This window comes from Neodiprion fabricii, chromosome 7 (genome assembly GCF_021155785.1).
Source record: "Neodiprion fabricii isolate iyNeoFabr1 chromosome 7, iyNeoFabr1.1, whole genome shotgun sequence".
Taxonomy (NCBI): domain Eukaryota; kingdom Metazoa; phylum Arthropoda; class Insecta; order Hymenoptera; family Diprionidae; genus Neodiprion; species Neodiprion fabricii.
The window spans coordinates 16,336,617-16,362,980 of record NC_060245.1 but is presented as its reverse complement, the minus strand read 5'-3'; the positions used below and the strand labels follow the sequence as shown (position 1 = coordinate 16,362,980).

The 26,364-nt window shown below is 35.4% G+C and overlaps 3 protein-coding genes and 1 long non-coding RNA gene across 6 annotated transcripts; 2 read left to right on the top strand and 2 right to left on the bottom strand.

Moving 5' to 3' along the window:
• Positions 1–141: 141 nt before the first annotated feature.
• On the bottom strand, positions 142–11,613 carry LOC124186203 (formin-J). The gene is made up of 8 exons (XM_046577696.1): positions 11,204–11,613; positions 9,465–9,620; positions 5,093–8,867; positions 4,481–4,635; positions 4,007–4,182; positions 3,502–3,712; positions 2,906–3,049; positions 142–1,744 (listed from the first exon to the last, which is right to left on the bottom strand). The coding sequence occupies exons 3-8, from the start codon at positions 8,817–8,819 to the stop codon at positions 1,592–1,594; spliced, it is 4,566 nt and encodes a 1,521-aa protein (XP_046433652.1). The 5' UTR covers positions 8,820–8,867; positions 9,465–9,620; positions 11,204–11,613; the 3' UTR covers positions 142–1,591.
• Positions 11,614–13,397: 1,784 nt separating this feature from the next.
• Positions 13,398–16,871, top strand: LOC124186216 (vesicle transport protein SFT2B). Of its 3 annotated transcripts, none has more exons than XM_046577729.1 (6): positions 13,398–13,622; positions 14,116–14,258; positions 15,139–15,156; positions 15,404–15,573; positions 15,949–16,066; positions 16,356–16,871. In XM_046577729.1, the coding sequence occupies exons 2-6, from the start codon at positions 14,190–14,192 to the stop codon at positions 16,482–16,484; spliced, it is 504 nt and encodes a 167-aa protein (XP_046433685.1). In that variant the 5' UTR covers positions 13,398–13,622; positions 14,116–14,189; the 3' UTR covers positions 16,485–16,871. The 3 variants fall into 3 exon arrangements, with proteins under 3 accessions (XP_046433685.1, XP_046433687.1, XP_046433686.1); XM_046577730.1 differs by lacking the exon at positions 13,398–13,622 and adding an exon at positions 13,688–13,961; XM_046577731.1 differs by lacking the exon at positions 15,139–15,156 and having other exon boundaries at positions 13,403–13,622.
• Positions 16,872–18,248: 1,377 nt separating this feature from the next.
• On the top strand, positions 18,249–26,202 carry LOC124186211 (importin subunit alpha). Its single transcript, XM_046577712.1, has 8 exons — positions 18,249–18,446; positions 18,656–18,724; positions 20,350–20,666; positions 21,553–21,808; positions 21,932–22,070; positions 23,133–23,491; positions 24,489–24,821; positions 25,572–26,202. Exons 1-8 carry the CDS (start codon positions 18,264–18,266, stop codon positions 25,665–25,667), a joined length of 1,752 nt encoding a protein of 583 aa, XP_046433668.1. The 5' UTR covers positions 18,249–18,263; the 3' UTR covers positions 25,668–26,202.
• On the bottom strand, positions 20,277–21,676 carry LOC124186220. The gene is made up of 2 exons (XR_006871600.1): positions 21,538–21,676; positions 20,277–20,733 (listed from the first exon to the last, which is right to left on the bottom strand). It is a non-coding gene; the product is annotated as an uncharacterized LOC124186220 (long non-coding RNA).
• Positions 26,203–26,364: the final 162 nt, after the last annotated feature.

Below are 26,364 nucleotides of genomic sequence, written 5' to 3'. Positions count from 1 at the left end.
TGAGAATATTGTGTAGTTTTTTTATAAACACTAATGCTTAAAAGTCGACTTTTAGGCACTGATACTCATGAAGACTACAAAGTAGTCGAGTTGTTGACGGAAGTAAGGCGGAAATATCAATTAATAACTGGGTAGTATTCATTTAGCAACCACAATACATTCAATTGATCTCATGGAACCTTATTTTCTAGAAAAAATCCATTACGTAACTTACCCGCAGCCGTTTGCTAGGATTCTGGAAGTAGCCGATGACAAATCTGAGACCAATTCATTTCAAACTTGTTTTGACAGACCTAGTATGATTTCTTTCCTACATTTCTTCCATTGCATACAATTTTCATATTTCTACAAACAATAATCCGCACAGAGGCAAGTTTGCGTGAATTTATCTTGAAATCCGATTTTTAATTTACATATTTGTAGTTTACTTTTGGAAATATAGCTAGTTTTTCAGCCGAAAATATCGTACCAAACTTACTCCAACGAACTTGTGTATACAAGTTTTGTTTTTACAACATTGTTCGAATAAGTAAGTTATGGTTAACGAAGGCGTGACAGTGATCTATGGTTAGTTGAATAAATTCGACGACGTCCACTTGCATGAAAAAAATCCATGTAGTCTACCAAGTATATAGAAATATATATTTATGTGAACGCTGAGTCAAATTTCAAATTTATATTAAATATAAACATTTTTCTTAAAAATAGAATTTCTTAATGTATGTATTTACTATCAACGAGTACATACGTTAGGAAGTAAGACACAAAAATAAATTTTATAATCCTATATTGGTGCGCTAGCAACAAAACTATAATATTGTAATATCTTATGCAATACATTAATGAAGACGATTTTTTTCCTTGACCTTGGTGAATTGTTGAATAACATTATTCTTGGATATGAAGGTTGAGACATCACAACACTTTTTTGTTGTGTTCACGTTTCAGGGCTGAAACGTTAACACAATAAAAAAGTGTTTTGATGTCTCGACCTTCATGCAATACATTAATTGCTTCAAAACGGAAATGTGATTCTTTGAAACTTACAGTCATTAATCCCATCATTAAATACTAGAAAACAGTACTTTTTAAACAGTTTGGATTTGACGAAAATTCATTTTTTTCACTTAGTAATGTAGTAAATTGCTTTCCTGAACTTACTTAAGGGTAAATCATAAATTGTAGTAACAGTTTGTGAAAAAATTCAACGACAATCTTGCTAACAAATGTTTTAATGCCATTCTAATAGATTGATTCAAAATTAACCATAATTCAGTGTTCAATTTGAACTAGTTTTTGTCACATACAGTTCATGAAATTTTACAGATGATGAAAACGCCTTTGTTATTCATTAAATTTAACATAGAATATGAAAAATTACCAAACGAGTAATTTTATGGTACACTGTATTCATGGTTTGATGATACGTTTCCTTAAAATTTATGTATTCTATATGTATATAATATACCAGTACTCTACACAGAATACGGTGTGAAATAAATCTGAACTACCTAATTCCGTTTGTCATTAGATATAATATATATATAAAGATATATAATACACTATATCCATAATAAATGCGCTGTATTACTTAGTGACCTTTACCATCTAAATAATTTTTTATCAACGTTTGGCATTCTGCAGAACACCAATGCTGGATCAACAGATAACTTTCGGACTCCAATGCAGCGTCTAACTTCTTGCGTAAACTGTGTCGCAGCAATGTTTTCGTCGCCTCCATTGACTATAAAATTTGTACTCATTATTACAGTATTCTAAAAAGTTGAATATAAGAGATGATGCGTAACATTTATACCAGATTATGAGAATTGGCGAAAAATTGATCAGTTTGTGATTGAAATATGTACCTGACTTGGAGGTTTTAAGTGAATTCATTCATTAGGAAGATTGGAATTTTCGGAAATTATACACCTGATCTTAAAAATTACTATCCCTCAAGAATTTATAAAACGTTTCTGATTTGTAAACTTTTCAGTTTTGCAACGATAAATAATTAAAGATGCTCATTTGATAAAAAATTTAGTACCGGGTCTTTCATTAATTTGTGAAATGGATCGGAAGAGTAAAAAAAAAATTTATACTTTCATCATACTCATTAAATTCTGTAATAATTTGATGACTTGATGACTGAATTTATTAATTGATAGGAATTCATTTTCAAAGAGATTGACGGTATAGTTTTAAGTTTTAGCCTTCCTTCAAACTGAATATTGAAAATTAAAACTTCCAAAAATAAAGCAGCAGTAAAAGCTGAATTTAAAAAATACTTAATTGTACCCTACAAAATGGATTGTTTCAAGTAGTTCGTTATTTACGATTGTTAACTACGTTTTGTATTTTGGTTTTTTGTAATTATTGTTTGTGTACATAGCAGAAGTACTTTATCAAATAAAACAGGAATTACGACTTGGTAACAAATGAAACTGCGAGATAATATGCAAAAACATATTTCGGTCAACGAAGTAATTACTGCTTAAGGACACTTTAGACGTCAGAATTCAAACGTGGACTTTTCATGACGTATTTCCTTTTCAAGGTTTGAAATTTTTTAAATTTGAAACACTAGACGGGCGTACTGAAAACAATCAAAACAAGGAAAAAAAAATTGTTTTTCTGGCTTTGGAGTAATCCGATTGTGCTTCTTCAGATGTGCATACAAAATTGGTGAAACGCTTCATGTTTTAATAAAAATTTATAAAAAATACATCAATATTCAAGGACTACATCTGTTACAGCTTTAATGAGTTGAAAATTAACAATGTTTGTCAACTGAATGTCAGGAACGGATCAAGTTGCAACAAGCCAAAGTATCACACTTGAATTGAGTAATCTATGTAATATGAACTAACGGCACAAATACCCTCCTTTACACTTATTCTCTCACCTGTGATGAATGTTCGCTCATGGCTCGCAAGGAAGGTATCAATTCTCCTTGAAAACGGTCCGGCCATAAAACCCGGGAGACAAGTCCTGCCCTTAGAGCTTCGCTAGCCGTCAATGTTCTTCCACCGAGCAAAAGTTCACTTGTCTACAATAAAATAAAATGAGGCATGTAGTTACAGAGTATTTTGGAGTTTGCCTAGTATTTGTTTCGCATCTTACTAACAGTAACAATGTCATGTGAAGTTTTTCTGTAAGCATATTCCCTGAAATAAGGCTTATTTCAAAAGTTGCTACATTTACTGATGGCAAAATTTATATTAGAATTTTTTCAATCCCAAGTCACAGATTGGTTAGCGTGACAATTGATAGTTCGAAGCAAATCATAATTATCTTAGATAAGTTCATTTCTCTCCGACATATCTCAGAACAATCACTAGAGTGAAGACGCAAGGTGCACCTGTGACAGAGTAAAACCTCTAGTATTTAATAATAAGATGGGAATATTTTATTACAGTTCTACCTGAGGCGAAATCACAGCAGATTTGTGGATGAACGAAATTCTTGAAGGGATAAAGAATAAATTTAGAAAGTGCTTACAACAGTATTTCCAATAGTTTGAGACAGAGTAAGTATGGCCGCTCCTTCAGGTATTTGCCCAAGCTGTCCATAAGGCATACTGAATGTGGCTTTGTCGCTGGCGATGACTAGGTCAAATAAAGGCAACATCGTAACACCTAATCCAACAGCTGCTCCATGTATCCCTGCCACTATGGGTTTATTGAAATTAGCTAACGTCTTTATAAACTCCCTGAAATCAAACAGTAAGATGGTGTGAATGGCAAATATTTTGAATTATAGGCAGAATACACACTCGTGTTTACATCTGTACTTTGTGGAGATGTTGAGGCAGGTAGCGAAATTATTTCTTGAATTATTTTATATAAGTGGTTCGTATAAAATATTGTATTTTAATATTCAAGTGAGGATCAAAATGTGGTCCATACCAAAAGTCTATATTTAAATTTGACATGCAATTTCGGATGCTTTCTTTTCTTTTTATGTTATTGGGATGTATAAATCAGTTGATTATGACAATACTAACTTGACCCCATTAGCCAGTTCCTCGGCATTGACTCGACGTTCTTCTCTATCAGAATTTATTAGATTCGAGAGGTCTAGACCTTCACAAAAACTTGTTCCGGTGGAAGTCAAAAGAACTACGCGACAACCATCGTCCCTTCTCAGCAACAATAACACTTCGCGAAGTTCCTGCATTAGCTACGAAGAACAAACAGAAATATTCATATTATTATTGCATTAGTTCATTTCTGTAATATATGTACTATTTTTGACAATGTTACATTACTCTCTTTCATTCCATATTTCATTTTACAATACTACTGAATCCTTTAATATATATTCAATTGGTTCATTCTCATACTCATTTCGGTTATCTGATAGATTATATACATGGATATAATCTAGTGTGGTTACAGGTCTTGTTTTTTTTTGTGCAAAAAAAAAAAAGAAAAAAATCTTAAATCTTAGTACAAACTTAGATTGCAATACGGCCTACCTGGAGGGTGATTCCATTCTTCAATTTGCTAGATGATGGTATCATTATTAATTCAACGATATTGCCGTGTCGTCGCAGATTGATTTCATTGCTGCTAAACTGGTCTAGCAAGTCAGGTTGTATTTTATCAGTCGGTTTGGTTGCATTTGAAGGTGCTGCATATAAAATACATTCTTTACAACACAACAAGTAAATTGAATATATATTTTTATCATTTGAGTCCAAAAAAACTTGATGTTAACAATCATTTTCTCGACGTGAATAAAAAACGTGGTAAAAACTCGTCAGAGATTTTTTCAGGATGTAAATGACTTTTAGCGTGCAGGTGTTGATGATGTTATCAATAACGCATAATTTTGACAAAACTGGGTCAAAATATCATCAAACTAATTGGTTCGAAGATGAAAAATGAACATATTTCAATGAACTACTTGGAAGACTGAAAATACTGATCATACTGGTAAAACTGGAAGATAATTTCATGCAAGATTGAAGTAGATAAATTAACGTTTCTCGAAATTATAGAGCAGATTTTGTAACCCTAATTGTCGGTAAGCCAACTGAACATAAGAAAAACAAGATAGACTACTTTTAGATATGATAGCGACTTACCTTTTAGTTTGCGGAGAACAATTGTACTTCCAGAACTACCAGCAGTTGCATCAACATTTGAAAGAGCGGAAACTGCCTCAGCTAAACAAGCGGAGAGTTTGTCCTCTTGTTCATTATCCATTTCATACTCAAGAGCGTCTTTTGCTTTGTTTGCAGCTGCTTTCGTTTTTGTTCCTTTCTTCATTTTCGTCACTTCTTTTTCCAAAGATGCCCCATTTGATCTAGTTGATACTTTAATTCCAGAAACGTGGCTGTTAGCCTGTCCAATATCAGTTGTCTCAATATTTTTATTGAGTTTTTCAGTACTTCTACTATCTGCACGCAAGTTTGGACGACTCGCTACTGTAATACCTTTTTCAAGGGATACAACACACTCATGCTCGGTGCTTTCTGTTGATTTTTTTCTACTGACACCAACTTTTTTGTGCGGTGATAATGTATCAGTCGATTGTTTGTTCTTCTCGTTTTGTGAATGTCGTCGCCTCGCAGATCTCGTAACGTGTGCTGGACCTTCTTCAGCTCCGCTGGGTTCTGTTTGTTTGTCTGGTCCATCGATGCTGACTCTCGGACTTCCTGAAGTACTTGAAAATGAGCTGGACGAATGCCTTCTTACAATTATTGACGCATCAGCAGCGTTTCTGATTTTGGCTGGATATATAAAATCACCCGAGGACGATACAGACGACCGAGTTGACTTGATACGCTCATTTTCTCTGTTTTCATTCTCAGGCAGGTTAATTTGTTGTGTGCCTCGTTTAGATCTCGATATTTTTGTTGGGCTACCCCCCGAAGTACGAAGTCGCAATACTGCATTTCGTACTAATTTTGTTCTGATTTTCAGCTCCCGTTGCACCTTGTGCAGGTCCATGACTTTCGTTTGGGACTTTGTAATTGGAATCAGACGTTTCCTTTCCGGTTGTTCAACATCATACAACAAATTGACCACTCCTTCGTCCTGAAGTAGTTTATCTATTTCGTTTGACTTCTTCTTGGGTTTTGTATCGCTCGAAGATACTTCCATTAACTGTTTCTGTACCTTCTGTTGTTGTTGTTGTTGTTGTTGCTGTTGTTTGATGGGGGTCCTATATTTTTTCGGGGATGAGATGAATTTTGATTTCATGTGAACAGACTTTGCATTTGTAACATTGGTAGAAGATTTTTGGCGAAGTAATTTCTTTACTGGTACATTACGCTTTCCAATAGTCTGAACTAATTTCTTCCCCATTTTCTGTGATTTAGACTGATACATTCGATTTTTCGTCGGGCCAACTTTCGAAAGAAGATTCCTACTTGTGGTTTTTGAAATTACGGATGTCGCTTCGCTTTCATCAACAGATGTCTCAACTGCTGGGACTTCCGGAACAGAATCCTCAACCAACGTTTCGATTTTATTAGGTTTTTTCTGCGCAGCCACTTTTCCTTTGTACACTTTCTGTTTTTTAGATGAATTTTGCTCATGTTCACGAGCTTTTTCAGTCGGTTTTCGCTTTCTACCAGACCGTGATTCTTCCGAATGATCTTCTACGCTGACCTGCATTCTTTCTTGTTTTACTACCAATTCGATTGTTGGAGGTGGATTTTCTTCTTCCGCAGGCTCGGTCTGCATATTTTCCGCATCAACGACAGATGCAGTCGTCTGCACAGCGTTAATATTTGGCGGAGTTTCATCAGTGTCAGAGGATACTTTGCTTGGTGCAGGCTTAAATGTTCTTCTCTTTCTTGAGTGCCTTTTCAGAGATATACTCGGGAGTTCAAGGAGTTGCTTCAAGGCCAGTTCCCTTTCTTTGTACGGATCAAGTTTCACTGGTGTTGATGTTGTATTTGGTGTTGGTTCTGAACTCTTAGTCGACTCAACAACTGTATGGGGTTTGAGATTTGACCAGTCAGGATCGACGTCACCCTCCAAGATTGCAAGTAATTCTCTGTTATCAGCAGTTTCAATTCTCTCGGCGACATCCATTATTTTATCTTTGGCCGGTGATTTTTTAGTATAATATTCAGAAGACATCTTGGACGGTTCAGAGAATGATATCTTTGCAGACAGAGCGTTAGTCGAAGCACCCGATAACTTGCTCGATAAACGTTGCGTGATTTTTTTTACAAACAATATATCACCACCCTGTGGCAGATCAATTTCCTTCTGCTTTTCCTTAATACGTTCTTGTATAACTTCTGTCACATCAGCCTTAGATGCGATTTGACTCATTAAATGCCGTCCCAGCACTTTTACTCCAGCTCTGGTAGGTTGTTGCTTCTTTTTTGATATCATAGTAACCCCTGACCGATTGGTCGTTGGCTTACTGACTACACGAACTAATGCTTCAGGTACTGATTCAGGTTTTATCGCCACCAAGGTTTCATCAACAGTTGTGCCGCCTTTGCTGGTTTCACTTTCTAACCCATTTACACGCTCTTTGTCGACAGATTCAGTACCCTTTCGCATTTTCTTCTCTTTTATATTGACTGTTTCTTTACTTGAACTTTTATTTATAATCTGGTAACTGTCGTCAACTATTTTATCACCCTTGTGGGTAGGTTTGTCGTCAGCCAATAGAGTTTTCAATTCAATTTCTACAGAATCATGGGAGTCGCTTGCGCTGTGTTTACAATCGGGTATATCGTCATTGTTATCATCGATCCAATCATCAACAATTTCTTGGATAACACTTCTGTGATTATCTGGTTTCCTTAACACTTGCGATTCGACGGATGATTTCTCATTTCTTGTTATTTCAGCGGTTTGGTCAGTTTTTATTGTAACGCTAACAATTGTTGTACTCTCATGATCCTCATTGTCATTTTCCGGTGACGCATCTTTGATTTCTGACTTATCTGAAACTAACTGACTGTTATCTTCATTATCGTGATTTTTAGACAGGAATAATTCATTCGAAATAGGCTCACTGCTAGTGGCCACACAGTCATGCGTTTGGTCAATTTCTAACTCAATAATATTCTCATCAACAGCTGCATCACTTTCTTGAAGGGCTGCATCGCTTTCTTCAACAGCGGCATCGTTTTCTTCTACCCCTGCATCACCGTCTTCGACAACTTCCAGCAAAACCAACTCTTTCGTTACAAAACCTTCTCTGTCGTCCGAACTGTCCTCCTCTTGGATTTCTACAGTATACGGCTGTTTACTTGTCGTAACTATTTCTTCAACAATGCTCATCACACTTGGGTCACAAGGTTCGTGAGTTTGTATAGTTTCCTCAACAACAGTTGCATCTTCGACAGCCCGGTGACCACAATCGTCGATATCAAAAGAAAGATTTTGATGCATCAAATCAGAAATGTTCTCTGTTTTCATTTCGATCAACTGACTCGTCTCTTCCTTCAATGAATCATCCAAAGTTCCTTTTGCTACAAGCTCTGTATCAACTTCGGAAGTATCAACTGAAGTGACTACTTCAACCATCTGTTCAGCAACTTCAAACGTGCATTCGTTATTAGGGTCGCAATTCTTGCTGCTTGGGAAATCTAGTGGATTTTCATGATTTTCCATCACTACAGCCATTGGTTCTGTAATTACCTCTGTAACCATAGGTTCAATTTTCAAATGATCGATAAGAATATCTTGAGGAGGCGTATCCAGAGCCTGATTTGCTGTATGAAGCCGAGCTACTTCTTTCAGCGTGACATTTTTACATGTCGCATTGCTTATGGACTCATTGAAGTTGCTATTCCCAGTCTGTTCCGTACTACCCTCCATGTTTTGTTGCTCCATTTCGTTTTTTGATCGTTATGCCGAAACACTCAGCACCTCTGAAGGTATCTTGAAATTAGAAAAACTATTATCATGAATGTCATTGGATTCAAGATTACTTGAAGCAACGCGTTCTGAATATAGTAATACATATGTACTTTGAATATGAATTTATGTTGCTTTCCATTACAAGTCATTCGCATCGGTTGATCAAGATATTTTCAATTTTGTACTGAGAGTTTTCCGTGAAGGATCCCGACGCAAACGATCTTTTGCCAGCTGATAAACAACCGAAAGTACATCTTAGGTGCTTACTGCATGTCGGCATCGCATTATTTACATCTCGGGCCTTTACTCAAAACTCTCGGTATTGTCTCATACATTTCAATGAATTGTTACAGTAACAATCAAAACACATAATTTATTATGAATACGTCGATTGCATACTACGTTAAAAAAAAAAAAAAACATCTTATATGAACAAATCATATAAAAATGGAATTGAGTAGTAGTTAAATGACCGAGTCTATACTCTAAAGTACCATGAAAATAACTATGAAGAAGTTGATTAAAACTAAAAACTGACCAACTAAAAGACTTAAGCATATTATAAACAAAACTTTACTTTATTATTCAAGGACGAATGCAGAGTATGAATGAACTCACTTGCATCAAATTTCACAAGTATATTTCATCGCCTTCGAATATCCATTGCAAGACAAGTAACAGCCAGGATATTCAAGTATTGGAAGACTAAGCAGAGTTTCCAAAATTATCTGTAAGCTCCTTGCTGCACGTTGTAATTACATGTTTCGGTTCTATCTGAAAGTGTAAGTACATGCTGTAATGAATAAAAGGATAGATTTTCATGATACACTAATGTCAGCAATTAATTACTAACCTGCTATAGCGAACAATAAACAATTTCTGATGCAAAGAAGCAATGAAATAGTACCTTTATATACATATATAATATCTTTTGTAAATACATTACAGCGAGTCGAGAGAAAAGTCAAATTTGATCACGAAGCAAAAATGATTATAAAACTTTATCGATTATTCATAAATAACCTTCAATAATTATCTATTATGATTTTTTCAATAATTTGAGGCGGCAAGTTATTCAAAGTTTGAAAGGTACCCAGGTTTTTGGCATATATCACAATATCCTCTAGAACACATTTGCCTGAGAAATTCAATTTTTTCTAACTCTCTGTTAGTCGAGATGTTGAATGTTGATATTACTATTTGATATAACTTAAACTTAATGTTTAAATATTCTTATTGATCAGAAGTAATTTGACCCTTAGTATAAAAGATAAGTACTACAATTAGGTAATAGAAATCGGATAATATTTTCGGACAATCATGACAATCTTTAGTCTCTTTATTTTTCACTTGCTAGAATAAAAAACTATGTAAACTCGATCAGTGTTGGCAATTAAATAATTTCAACAACCAAACATGATTTTGAAGGCAATATTTAAACTGTTTACTGACTTCATATATTGTCTACGAACATATAAGATATATCTTATTGTTAAAATTTTTAGAATGATGTAACAACGAACGTCATCTTCAACTCAAATTCCACTAGCCGACTATGTATTACATTGGTTTTTTAGAGAAGTGGTGAAACCTCAATTTTAATTTGTTTCAAAAGACTTATTCACAGGGTTATTGATACGAAACAGACAGATAGACGTGTAGTTTTAAGTATACCTAGTACAGAGGTCAGGTTTACGCCTCACTGCGGAATCATCAAGTTCTTTACTTGATGTGAATTTAATGAAGTGCAACAAATTTGGTCAATTTCAACAAATGAATCAACTTATTTCATGTAAAAAGCAGTCATTGTAAATACTGTCTCGGAATGAGTAAATATGACACGATATTCACTCAAGCAGTAACAACTATAAACAGCATAACCTAAAAAATTTTCGTGTCCTACCGAATAGAATTAGCGAAGAACCATCTGACCGTAAATTCTGAAGATCGCGGTTGCGGACAGTCTTTTGCTTTGATGTTTACTAACTACTTGTTTTATTTTACCAACTTAATTGATGCACTACCGCAAGTTTCCAGCTTCCATTCATACATGTATATGCGCATACATACCTATACAGTTTTTCGTCGCAAACTTAGCCTGCGATAAGTACAGATCATATATACGTATACATGCTTACGCGATACGTACGCTTGTAATATATGCACGCATACAGAGAGAGTAAGTGCATCAGGTATAAGTGTGTGAATACCGTCTTTGCAAACAATGTAAAATAATTGAAAATTGGAAGATTACATACAGAAGGAGTTACAGGGTTAGATATGATGCAGAATTGAATACAGTAACAGAATAGTAGAGCAGAATTTATGTGATATACAAATGGTAGATAAGAGCTTACCGCTACGTGAGACTTATACTAGATGAGTTTATGAAGTGTCGTGGCGTATTCCGTAGATAAGATTAAACCTTCACTTTCACCTTACCGTAGGAATAACTGTGAGTCACGAGAATTACGGTTTATTTATTTTCCAAAATATTGACAGAATCGTATGAAAGACGAAAATATTCAGTAATGTTTACATGAACAAAATTGCAGGTATATTGACTACTCGTGTCAAAGGGGCAACTTCTTTTCAACTCATCAGGTTAAGAATTATGCTAACGATTCGTTTTTGTTATTAGGCACTTGAATCATGTCGATTTATTACAACTCCAGTAGTTACACAAGTCTCTCGAGGTATTTATTGTAATTTGCATTCAGATCTACAAGGCGTCATTTTGATGACGTTTTAGCTGTGTGTAATAGATGTATACTAGACTAGCATGTAAGCTATGGGCTGGCAGTATCACCGGCACGTTTCCATTGTAGCTACTATGGGTGCGTTCCGAAATTAGCTGGCAGCGCTAAAAATTCCCCAGGACAGAGGCAGAACCACTGACGAACTCGGCAGGGCAAAAGAGATAAGAGATTGTGGACAGCACTGAAAGCTATATCGAAACGTATGTATGCATACATACACACATTCACACATACTCCATGAAGGACGCGTTCCGAAATCAACGGCCATAGCCATAGACTTATAAAGATAGACTGAGCGCTCCTATAAGAGTCACTGACAATTACATATAAAGGACAGAGATATACCGGGAATACTGCTTTCTCTATTCAATCGGCGTCATGGTGGGAGACAACGGAGCAGTGGAAGTGGAACAGCTATAGATATAGGCGCATGATTTCGTCTCATTCTCCTCTGCCGCCTCGATCCCCGCCGCAAATATCATCAGAGAGAGAACGAAGTACTACCGGCATATTTCTGTCCTTTAAATGGTTGCTTCAAGCGGCTCATAAGCGCGCTCAGTCTATCTTTATAAGTCTATGCCAATAGCACATAGAATTCCATAAACCATAATCTAGTTAACTATTTAAATATTAAAAATGCATGTGAATATTCTTTTCTCTTTGATCCCGTGTATAAACATACATACGTATTGTCGCTTTACACAGTAATCAAACGACGTTATTGTCATGTATTCCTATATATGCAATGCCAATTACCATCACTCACCAATTGCAATTTGTTGATCCTGGTCATTCAGTTTTGTTTTCGATTCAAAATGTTATCTAAAGTATGCATATTGGTTTGATAGTACAAAACATGACTTTTTCAATAATCAAACTTGGAAACTTGAAAATTAGTCCGGAAGGTCAAAAGTCATCGGGTAAGGACCTGGACAACCAGAACTATGGAGCGTTTGTCCTGGAGGTCAAGATCCACCAGGTGGCGGACCCGGAGCGCCTGTCCTGAGTCGAGTTACACCAGGAAGCAGACCTGGAGCGTAGGATCCAGGAAGAAGAGAAACCGGTACTCGAAATCTGCGGAGCGGGATTCTCATACGTCCTATCTATTGCACGGTTGTTTCCGGACTGAGGAATTCGACCAGTGCTGTCAGAAAGCGAGTAAAAAGTACCCCTTCCCTAGCAGCTTGCGCGCATCTCACACAACGTCAACGGTGCACGTCGGTGTGTCGGGATGGCGACGGAAGCCGAACGATGCCAAGTCAGCTGACAAATCGAGGGGAAATGTACCCCTACCAAGCAATGAAGAGAGCGCACACACGCAACGTCACACAGCTGTGTGTGTCTAGTTGTATTTTCACCATCGATTTCCAGTGACTAACTTCTGGAAAATTCGAGAATTGCCGCTCGACGTCACAACACCGTGGGAGCTTTCCAGCAACGACACAGAGCGACACTGTGTCGAACATGGTGCTTTCCAACAACGACACAGAACGACACAGTCGAACACAGCTGCGGAGCATGGTTGGACACTGTGTCGGATTCATTGCTACCAATTTTTTAGTTAGAGATTTTATTTTCGACGCATGGTATTGTTTATATTTATTTATTAAATGCAATGATAATCTACACTAGTTTCACAAATGTTTTTTTTTTCCTGGAGCGCTCAGTGTTCCTAGATTTTTTGTATAATGCATGAGCGGACTCTAGTGACTGAATTAAGAACCTCAAAGCGTTCCAACAAGCACCAAGGCACAGTGTTCGACCGTGTAACGTCACACTGTGTCTCCTTGCTGGAAAGTTCCCCGTGAGTTCATGACTCACTGCCTCTGTCCTAGGAAGTTTTTAGCACTGCTAGGTAGTTCGGAACGCACCCCTGGAACACTGCGCTGAGGGAGTAAACTCCCGCGATGTCACTCGGGGTTATATGTGCAACAAGTCGCAATCAAAATCCTGCTCTCGTATTCGTACGGTTCGTACCTTGTATAACGGACGTATATTCATGCCTTGTGTTTTAGCGGTACGTATGCCTTAGTACACTCATACATATATACATACATCAGAAAGAAGGGGTTGCGCTAATGTTATTTTAATTTTATAACCTACCTCGATAAATCACTGCAAACCGCCTTATCTAAACTGTTCTGTCACGCCTCAAACTGAGAATATACTGTCACATGCTTGTTCCTACGCATTTCTGACATTAGAGATTCCTGGCACGTCATTTTTAAATTCACTATATATATGCATACGTTTGCGGTGTCATCTGTCAACTGTGAATTATGAAATGACCAATAATGTTCTACACAGTTACACTTGCTTGCTCGAATTTTGATTTACAACTTAGCAAGCATCCAATGTAAGTCGGAATAATCTACTTGATACATAAAAGCAAATCTTCATCAAACGTGATATGAACTTGAATATAAATATTTTGTAGAATATCCATAACCTAAAGGTACTGACTCGACACAGTTCTAAAAATTCGAATATAATGTTATTTTTATTGACAGAAAATCGTAAGACGAGGTGCAATCCTTTACTAGGATAAAACAAAGAACGACTAAGTAATACAGGAAGGTTCACCATGGATAAATTAAGGAAAGCACTCAGCGGTGATGAACAATGTGATGAAGAAAGCGGAATCATAACACAGGTGACTATCTGCACTTTACTACTTCATTTATACTTGATGAACACTAAAAAACTATTTTCATCGTAAAGAATAACTAATGAGAGCTTTGAACGGACAACTACAAGAATAATGCTAACTAGTGCAACAAAATTTAAAACTAATTTCATCAGTGTAAGCATCTGTATTTCAATCTACTTTCTAAGAACTGGGTTCCATTGATTCTGGAAGTTGTTCACGCTATTTTTTTATTCATAATTTGTTTGTTTTTTTTCTTATGAATACAGGAATTATGAGGTACAAGGTATCTAGCAAAATCTTTAATAGAAGACACTTGTAGGGAATTTAACTATTCAAGAAAATTTAGAAAATTCTAAGGGAACTTTGTCTGATTTCTGGAAGTTCAGGATTTTTCCATTTGAGAATTCTAATTATTTGCTGTTGTTTTGTCAATATGATGGCAGAAATGTTTCTTCGGTGCATATTATCTTATTTCACAATCATTGAAGATTGGTTCTTTTAAACTGATTAAGTCGCAGAATACAGGCCTGATCACGTCTACATTACACATTTCATTCATTCGAGTAATTTATATTCAGTTTAAACCTCTCTTCTGGTTCAGAAAGATCTGAATTTCTGACGAATTTCATAGCATCCTAGCGCTAGACACCCTGAGTACATAATTGCTGTATCTATCAGATATTTAGAAATTGTCAAATCTGTAGACCGTGTTCACCTTATTGACTTTTCTTGCCATCCTATGATTTAACACAAAACAGGCCCACGAAATAATGGAAATTGAAGTTTTTTAAATATCCATTGACTAATTGAGTGAAGTAAACAATAAAACAAAACCGTCACGAAAATAATTAGTGTGCTAATTTTATTTCATTATTGCTGCTAGGGAAATGTAGATTTCGTGGTAAGTATCACCCACTTATGGTTTCGAACAAATTTTAAGGAATGTAAACTTACTGCAATCTAGCTCTTCACAAATAGGGTTAATGTTACATGTATTCCTATGCAAGTCCCGTGCAAAACACTAATTGATATTTTAGGAGTAGTATTTTTTCATTCATCACTGCTGCTAGTTCCCCGTAAATTTTTTTTGTTCCAATGTAATCGAAGCTATGAAAAGAAATTGTGTTAAAAAGCATTTTGGTTATTAGGTAATGGATTCAACAACGCTTAGTTGGTCAACAAGAATAAAAGGCTTTGCAATTTGCTTTATAGTCGGTATTCTTTGTTCATTCCTTGGATCGTTTGCTTTATTTTTAAGCAAAGGACTTACAGTGTTCGCTATATTCTACACACTTGGGAATATCATCTCCTTAGCAAGGTATAAATCACTTTTTATATTTTCTATTCAATGAGATATCGAAATTACAATTCACTGCACCCCAGCTATTGACATTCTATACCTAGTATATTCTATAACTGGCATGATATTGAGAATCAGTCAACTATTCTGCTTTTAATCTCTGCAACTCAAAAAATAATATAAATTAATATAGTTTTATGTGAAAAACCAAACACGCTCGAAATCAGTAATTTTATTCTTGTTTGTACACAAAAGCACTTGTTTCCTTATGGGGCCAGTTAATAAAGTTAAAAAAATGTTTGCCTCTACAGGAGTTATAGCAAAGATACTCATGTTTTTCTCACTCGAAACATGCTCGAAATCAGTAATTTTATTCTTGTTTGTACACAACAGCACTTGTTTCCTTATGGGGCCAGTTAATCAAGTTAAAAAAATGTTTGCCGCTACAAGAGTTATAGCAACGATACTCGTGTTTTTCTCCATTGTAATGACCTTGACATCAGCTCTTGCGGTAAGTGACAAAGAATAAGAAACATTGTAAATCCCTTTAAAATATGCAAACAAGTATAATTGCTATTTTTGGTTCTACTAAATTTCAGGAGCAATGATCTTCATTGCTTCAATGCATACTAAATTGTGTTTTCCAATTTTTATGTCATTGATTTAATATTTTACATTTCCTACAAATAAATTTGTATGGACGATTACCTTACGTTAATGGTTGAATGTATTTACTCTATTACCAATTTTGTTGTTTTATTTTTTTATTTTTTAATAACTGTATTATGTTTTATTTGCAGTTCCATAAAGCTGGATTAGCCCTCATATTTATAATCATACAGTCACTGGCAATGACATGGTATTCCCTTTCATATATACCATATGCTCGTGATGCCGTCAAGAAGACAATAGGAACATGCATTACGTGAACTACAATTTATGTGTCCAAATGTAACAACATCATGAGTAATATGCTCAGGCGTGAGAAATTATTGTATACACAGATGATAAAATGTAAATGAACTAACCAATTATGTGAGCTGCAAAGGGTATCCAGTAATTTTGGAAGCTCGAGTGGTCGTATAAAATATCCTGATATATAAGACTTCTTGAAATAGTTAGGATTATCATGATATCTTACTCATTATAAATTAAATTAAGAAAAGATTTCTGTTATTTAATATTTCTTAAAAAGCTTGGTTTTTGCCATTCTCGGATAATAATTATAGACTGCATTTATACATGTATTGAATAACTTATGATATCTAGTTTAATAAAATCAAATCCATAATCTGTTGATTGTGTCTAAGAGCAAATTTAAGTTTTTATGTTTGACAAACTGGAGTGATATCTTGGAAATGGCTTAATGAAAAAATCTGGAATTTACAGGACTTCATATTCAAATGATGGACATGGAAAATTGCGATGCCCCGTACGTATTACTGTATGTTTCTATACGGCAAAATTTGAAAAATTTTTATCACTTTTACCCTTCATACAACTTTTCCAAAAAGTTCCACATACATTGTAACACTATAGAACGAATAATATAAAGCAATAGGAAACAATATTATGACAAACGAAGAATCGATTGAATGGAAAAACAAAATGATTTCAATAATACTTGATGGTATATATATGTACAAAAAATAATCCTAACTTGAACGACTAATGTGACAAGCACGGTACTTACACATTTGCGCTGGTGCTCCTTGCAAAGACTCCACGATTGTGAGGTTGGCTACATTTGTCTACATGTGCGCCCGCGGTGTGAGCAGCCCCCTGCAACTAGATCGAGCGAAAAAGTAAAAAGACTAACCTAGTATGTCATATAATTTTAGTTCTTATTGAAGGCGCTAGTAGTGCAGTTGCACGGGTTGCACCACTGTATCAGTGGGTTGCACTCTGTAAAGGCCGTAAAGGTAATCGCGCAAACCGTGCAACTGTACTACTAACGCTCTCTACCGAGTGTGACAACATAGACTCGTTTTCTGAAACACGGAGTGACAGGGGGCTGGGTGTGAGTATAGTGCGCCTGCTTTTGGCTGCGTTCTGAAATAAATAGGCAACGCTAAAAACTCCCTAGGACAGAGGCACAGCTACTCAAGAACCCCAGCAGCGCAAAAGAGATAAATGATTGTTAACTGGGAAGCAAAGGTCCCTAGATCAGATAGGTCAAGACGGTCAAGACACGCGTGTTCCAGTTTTTCTCACTATAACGTGGGCAAAAAAGTTCTATGCGCGTTCGCCCAAAAAATTTCAAACTTACATTACCGCATTAACCAGTTTTGACCAATCATGCTCAATTTTTTGAGGTTAAGCATTAACGAGTTGCGCCCTTAGTGTCCTGACGTTCACGAAATAAATAGAAGCACGCATATATTATGAGGTTAATGATTGTGACAGGTCAGGAATCAGAACCACACTTAGTGCTTTCCATTTAGAGCACAGTGTGACACAGTATACAAATTTCTATTGTAAGCGGCCAATCCGGGCAAAGGAATAGAGCAGAAATGTTTACACCGTGTCCTATTGTGCTCTAAATGGATAGCATCCATTGTCATACGAAACTTTTGGCGCATTCTCACTAATTTTTTTACCTACGTGTATCTTACCTACCTGTCTCATCTAGGGACCTTGGTGGAAGCTATCGGAACGCACCTTATGGCAACTTGCGGTACTATTTATCTGGCAACCCTGTTACAGCGATGCAAATCCGGCATTCAGTTAACGGCGCAACAGGTCCAGACAGAAATCTGAATCTTCAAATCTCTGAAGCCCGAGTCGAGTGGAGTCGGCCATCGCTTGACAAACGATCGCTTACTTTCGCGCGGGATCGCGATTTAAGAATATTTCAAAATAATTCAACGTGCATCGTATTCTTCTCCCGTGTAAGGATTATATTCTTCTTACTTAAATCTTTTGCAATCCATTTGGGTTATTTTGTCGATCCGCGAATTCGGGGTTGTAACGTTTCTTTCAAAAACAAGATCAACACGGATCGTCACGCGTGCAACCGTTACTTTCCTTTTTCCTCACCAATTTTACAACTCTTTTGAAGATAGGATTTCTTATGTATTTCTAACATCTCATCTTCCAGACAATGCCGACCCCAGAGGAAAACGGATCCGGTCGATTGTCTAAATTCAAGAACCACAACAAGCATGAAGTACGTATATTTTGCAATTATTTGTATCGCATTCATTTTATTATTCAAAAAAGTTGTCTCTCAGATTTGTCTTTTCTTCATTTTCATTTCCATCCAGACAACCAGATTCACTTTTACTGGAAATATTCTGCTTCCCTGGACCAGTCGTCTCTGTGTTGTATAATTCCAACATTTTTTCTTTGTTCTGTACTCCCTCATGTTCTTAGCAAACGAATCTCGTTAAAAAAAATAGATGTACTTAGAAAATCTTTGCTACCCTTATGGCTGATTCCTCGATATATTCCACATTTAAACATTACACGGCCAGTAAAAATTTATTTACCTTTGTTTCTAACGTCATAACAGTTTTAATCCAAAGCTATTTATGATATTAAAAATTCAAGGAAATGAATTTCACTAAGCTGTGTTGTATAACTGAATATGAAAGATCCTAGTGAGAATTTGGCATCATACACAACGATGGCAAAGCACTTCTACAAAAGGTATCATCGTATTTGATCATATCAAGTAATTGCCATTCTGTCGTCTTTGAAAATACTGTAAATTTTGCAAACCCATCCGATAGAAGTTATAAAGATTTCAGCTATATATTGAAGTCAGTCTGCGGGAACTAACTTAATCCTGCTGTATATAAACTCAAATGATTTTAGTCACTAAGAAAATTATGTGAATGTGTATAAAAACCATATTAATTTAATTCCATATGATAATTGCTATTCTTTACCCATCCATTTTATCTGCAATTCAATAACATTTATCTTTGGTACTTATTCAACCCATACGAGCCAGATTTTCAATATCATTTGAATCCATTTTTTCTTTGTTATCTCAGAATATTGAACCCTAATGTATCGACAAATAATTTACCATCAGTTTCTTCCAAACATATTGATAAACGTCTGAAACAAAATTCGTACTAGTCTAATAGTGACTGATCAATATGTAACACTGTAGTCATTAATTAATACCAGACAGTACTGTCCAACAGAAATGATTTGAAAGAAAGTCTGTGATGACTTCAAATTTACTGATTAAATGGAATCTTTAAATCATTACAAAAAAGAAGGTTTTTTATCAATTAAAAATGAAATAAAATTCAGCATCTAATCACCCAGTCACACAATAATGTAAATCTATATGTAATTTCCTGTATAGACATGTATTCATTCACATGCTTAGTTATAAACCTGTTTTCAAAATACACCCAACTTCTGACTAATCCCTTGAACACCTGGCTCTACAAAGTTATTGGCATGCTCATGGTTGAGTGCTCACTCTATTGATATCGAAGATTTCAAAATAAACCATTCAAAAAGTATGTTTATGCAAATTCTTACCAAATATTATATTATATTTTTTACACAAATTGTACCTTTTTTATATCATAAACTAGCAAGAGAACTTGGATAATTTTTAATATCAATTTTATACCGTTGATCAATTTGTGGAAGTTAAAGTTTTCAATGTAACAGATGTCATCTATTCAGTCCATCTTTGCAATCACCATCTCAGTGGATATCATCAAATTATGCAGAAATTAAAAAAAGTTTACTTGACTTCTATTTTGATATTTACTCGTATCGGGCAAGTTTATAACTGTACAAATTGTTATCTATTTAATCAAGGATGTCAGAAGGAGGAGGAACGAGGTTTCGGTTGAGCTGCGCAAGGCTAGAAGAGATGATCAGTTATTGAAACGTCGGAACATCAGTGTTGGGTGTGAGCCCCAGAGCCCCCCAGGGGAGAATGAGACAGCAGTTCCAATCAACCTGAGTACTGAGGAAATTATTACTGGAATGAATTCCAGTGATGAGCCTACTCAACTTCAGGCTACGCAGGCCTGTCGCAAGATGTTGAGCAGAGAGAAAAAGCCTCCGATTGATACCCTGATTCGCCAAGGCATTGTTCCACGTTGCGTCGAATTTCTTAGCCATGATCACAAGTCAGTTTATTACTCTTCTGCATTTAGCTAAACACATCCTACCACTGTCAATTCTAATGGCACCTCACTGCAAAAGTTCGACAAAACTTATTAAGGGGTTTTAAAATATGTGTATACAGCTGAAAAAATGGGTGACTTTTGGGGATTTATACCTCCAAAGCTAATTATTTTTTAGGATTGGGATTTATTTTACTCAAAAGTATGTAGATTGACATTCATTTACATTTTTATTCTTTATTAGAATCGATTAATAGGAAGCACTTTTAATAACAATAACGTCAATAATTATGCTCGATTACATGTTTTTCGATGTCCCAAAAACAGTTTAAAAATTGAAGAAAGTATTTTTGAAACGTTGATCCCCATTGCTATGGTCCGAGTTAAAAAAAAAAGTGATGAGTTGATGTTCTGTAAAAATTTTAGGTTTTTTTTTTTTTGTATTCCACTGGCAAAAAAAACCAAAAAATGAAAAACAAAAAAAAAACTTGGGAGCATGTCAAAGATCCTAAAGTACGGAAGAATAGTGCCTTAAAATTTGAAGTAAATTGGTTGAACTGTTTTTTAGATATAGTGGGCAGCTCAAAACATGTCACCGAGCGAAATGGTTGACATTAACGTCGATAACAATGCTTCCTATCAGTTGTGGACAATAAAATACATATCCAAGAGATTTTATATACTTTTGAATGAAACAAACTTCAATGGAATTGAATAATTAGTTGTCTAGATATAAATTACTAAAATTTATCCACTTTGTTTAGCCGCCTACTTTCATCCATACATCCCCTTAACTATCTATACTTATATTGGAACTTTGAGATTGTGCGTAGAATTTTTTATTTTTTAACAAACTACAATAACTTATACTAACCAAGCATTGTTACAGTCCGGCTCTTCAATTTGAGGCTGCCTGGGCTTTGACCAATGTGGCTTCAGGTACATCAGAGCAAACAAACGTAGTTATTAAACATGGCGCAATCCCTCGTCTGACTGCCTTGCTCAAATCCCCATCCCCAAATGTGGCTGAGCAGGCGGTTTGGGCATTAGGAAACATCGCTGGTGATGGACATGTCGCCCGTGATCTGGTTTTAGCTCACAGATCTCTCCCATTGCTTCTGGATCTAGTGAAGCCTGATACTCCAGTGAGTATTATATGCGGCTAGGTTTTTTTTTAATCTTCGTCATTTGACTAACATTTGTGTGCCTTTCACTAATTTTGAGATAACATCCGTTCAGTTAAATACTAGTCAATTTTTTTTATACAGGTAACATTTGTTCGCAACATTGTTTGGACATTGTCGAATTTATGTCGCAACAAAAATCCACCACCAGACTTCGAAAATGTAAAAATTTGTCTACCAGTGTTAAATCGTCTCCTTAGCTATTCAGACGACGATATACTGGGTAAGTGAAATTGTAAAAGTTCTACTAGATTCCTTTCCAATAAATTCAGAAAAGGTACAAATCATTTAAGTTGATCCAGTTGCAGTTCATAAATCGTTACTGAAATCTTTTGAAAAGAGAATTGGATCTGGCAAATAAATGAATACTAGGTACAGAATGATCGTTATGAAAGACTGCCACATCATTGTAGGATTGCCATACTCAGATGAATTCCTGTTTACTAAAATTTGATATAAGAACATTTTCATTACCAACGAAACCTCATATATTATACCGAATGTATTTTGCTTGGGAAATAGCTTATTTCAATCAATGCTAATAAAGGTGACTAGACACAGGTTATTTTTCAATTTAATTTCAGTCATCGTACTATAATTTTTTAAAAAAATATAGGGAATCCATTGTTTGGTTCCAATTTGATACTTTGTTGTGGGAAAACGTTATCTGCTCAAAACGAGTGAGAAATTCGTTACAAGCATGAAAATTTGCACAATCACAGTTTACATTGATACGGCAATACTCATTGTTGCACTATTTGAGTGAGCTGATTTTAAAAAGTCAAACCCACTACCTGAATTGTCACATTTTACACTGAATTCGTACTTTTTTTTGGGCTAAAATAAAACATAACTTTCGTTTGTAACAGTATTAAATATGTGATAAGCAACTGCCAGAAAGTGAGACATTTCTAGTAATATATCTAGGACGAAGATTCAATGAAAACAAATCACTAGCTGTGTTGCAATTGCAAGTTTCAAATTCTTTGCTATTACGATGACGATTTATTTGGCTCAAAATAAGCCTTCTAACTTTAAAAAACTTCTCGCGTAAGCCTTTTTCACAAATATTTTCCTAAACTTAGCACATATGTTATTTGAATTATTTCTTACAATATCATTTTTACAAATAAGAATCCCAGTTTATTTTTTTCTTAATTACTAATTTCACTCAGGTTCATTGCTGCAGAATCGTGCAAATGCCACTTTCAACTACAAATAGTGGTAATAGAGGGCGTTAAATTAATATTTGTACCATTATCTTACAAAAATCGTTGAATTGCAGCTGATGCATGTTGGGCTCTCTCTTATCTTACCGATGGCTCCAACGACAAGATACAAGCTGTCGTCGATTCTGGAGTTGTTCCAAAGCTAGTCGGACTGCTAGGCTCCTCTACAACAAGTGTGCTCACTCCTACGCTCAGAGCAGTTGGAAATATTGTCACAGGCAATGACGTTCAGACAGATGCGATAATTACAGCAGGAGGATTGCAACACTTAGCTGTGTTGTTACAACACAAACGAATGAACATCATGAAAGAAGCTGCGTGGACAATCAGCAACATCACTGCCGGAAACTCCGATCAAATTCAGCATGTTATTAATGCTGGTCTTCTGCCTCCCCTCATACAAGTTCTTCAAACCGTAAGTAATACCATAATTCATGACCTGACTGAAGGCTGATAATTTTATTCTGTGGTTAAACTGCTAATCTTCCAAATAAGAGCATGTGTTAATGTGCTTTACTGGAGCGTATATTGTACATTTAGTTAATCAACTATCAGTAATTTTACGGTAAAAATATTGAATCTAAGTTGCCCTTAAGGATGAATCAATTGAAGAATTTTAATAACAAGGATTAAAGAAATAACCCTATTAAGAGGGGACATGAATAAAACGGCATCCCTACTACGTGCCGGAAGTGAATCTGAGCAATTTAGTATTACACATGCTGAGATAAGAAGAATTTAAGGACAGGTTTTATAAGCAAAACGTTCAAAACAGTTAAAACGAGCAAATGTATTTGTAGATAAACATCTTTACCTACACAAATCTATTATCTATGCTTGTGAAAAAATTTCACCCGTTTTCTGGAGATATCTATGGCGAACATAGAGAACTAACATTAGAATCCCTCAAACACTAGAATCGGATAAAAAGCATCAAAGTTTAATCATTTTGAACGTTCCCAATACAAACTTTGCGTGCATGCTGCACACTCTTCAATTGAACTTTCCAAGCTGGTGTTGGAATAAATTGTAAACAGCTACTTTAAATTGTTAGTTATAGTTTGTAAATTTGAATTTTGCTTTGAAAACCATATTTCACGGCATTTTTGAGCAAAACTGTAAGTACTTACCGAAATTATCAGACATTTCTCTGATCTTTCAATATCGAGCGCAATCCCCTGGCATTTTCAAGTTTTCCAGATGAGTGGCACCCTTAAACGGGTGGTGGTTTTCAAATTTTTATGAGATGATCTTACCTTGTGGTGGAACACAGAAAACTAACAAATGTAGAAATTTATAGAAAACAGTTTTAACTGTTATCCTCATTTTTTCATGGTTGATATGTTTTTCCACTTTGTTTGTCCATGTAGAGGCTTATTTGTGTCAAATTGAAAGTCTTCCATTTTTCTCAGGGTGACTTCAAGTCTCAAAAAGAGGCTGCTTGGGCCGTAACAAACTTGACTTCAGGGGGCTCTATACAGCAACTTGCCCATCTCGTACAGCTTGGAGTCCTGATGCCCTTCTGTGCGCTTTTGGAGGCCAAGGATTGGAAGACTGTGCTTGTTGTTTTGGATGGTTTGAAAAACATCCTCAATGCTGCTCAAAAAATGGGCGAAGTCGAGCGTGTCGCCATTTTGATTGAAGAGGTTGGGGGTCTTGACAAACTGGAAAATCTTCAACACCATGAAAACGGACAAGTTTATCAACAGGCCATGGTTCTGATTGATACATTCTTTTCGGAAGGGGTGAGAAATGTTTTATGTCTTTTTTGCGTGTTCAAATTCTTGTATTCATTAACCCCTAAATCTTACATTTTCTCCAATAATTTCTCATTCGTTTATCGTTTATCGTCAACAATACTTCTCCTTGTTTTAATTTGTTAATTGAAAATATCTAATCAAGTATGTAGTGTATCGTCGTGATCGAATATAATTTGAAAATTATCTCTATTTATGAAGTTTGAAAAGTTGTTTTCCGTAAATGAAAATTCCTCAAAATTACGACTGATAGGTTTGAAAACTTTGAAAACAACCGTTGTACCCAATTTCAACTTACGACACTGCAACGGTCAATTAGTGTTATATATAATAGAGGTAATAAGCTCATTACATGGATCGATATATGCATTTCGATACCGAAGCTTTGATCTTGAAAAATACAAAGTATGTAATTGATAACTACGTAAATGGATAATTATTGTAAAAGTATTTATTGGGAAGTCTTGGCGAACGGATTTCTTTTCTTACTTTCGTCGTATTTACTCAATAATCATTACTTATGCCATTATTTTCTCACATAATGGCGATTTTAATTTCATCATTTGACATTATTCTTCATGATTTGACAGCAAAGTCATTATTCGGTAAGCTCACACTAGAATTCTCTACAGTACTGAAAACATATGACTTCTGAATTTACCAAAGAGCAAGTGTAGCGTTTTATGGAAATTCAGGAAAACCTCATGATCAAACTCAAAATTAAATCGCTTCTTTCAGGAATCCGAAGAGACAAATATTGCACCGGCAACAACAAATGGGCAGTTAGAGTTTCAAGCCACAGACCTGAATCAGCCGGGAGGTTTTCAATTTTAAAGAGATGTTCCTTTTTTTTTTTTATAAAGAACCACTTTATTCTACATCCCCGAAACCACTTGATATTTGTAAATATTCACCATCATTTTCAGTAATACACACGCACAAACAATCCTATTGATAATTCATCATTCAAACATATCGAGTACCGAGTCTTTGAATCTCTACATTGTTTTTAGCTTTTATAGTCCGAGTCGATGCCTCAATTGAAATATGGGAAATGATTCCAACATAGTGAAAAAAATTGAACACACCTGTAATTGATAAGTATAACTAGAAGGAATATTTTTTTTTTTTTATTTTCAATCTAAATTTTCGAAGACTCGTGCCCTATTTGATGCAAGCGTTAATTTAAGCGTATTATATTTTCTGAACTGAATAATATTTAGAACCTTGATATCTAAGATCATGTTTTACGAACCATCATAAGTATGCTATTTTAGTTTTATGTAGAGAAAACAAAATACTGTTCCAAATTTGTCATTTTTTTTTGTTCTCACATTATCTTATAAAATAAAATTTTTGATACGAAATACGTAAATCTTTCATCCGTGACTCCAACTCATGCCATCCTAATTGAAGTACAGAAAATATGAGTATCTTTGATAAGTTCAATGTTTGATTCGTTCACTGACGTGAATTTTGTAGCATTGTCTTATTCTATTGATGATGGTTTTCATGTATAGAAGTAATGAAC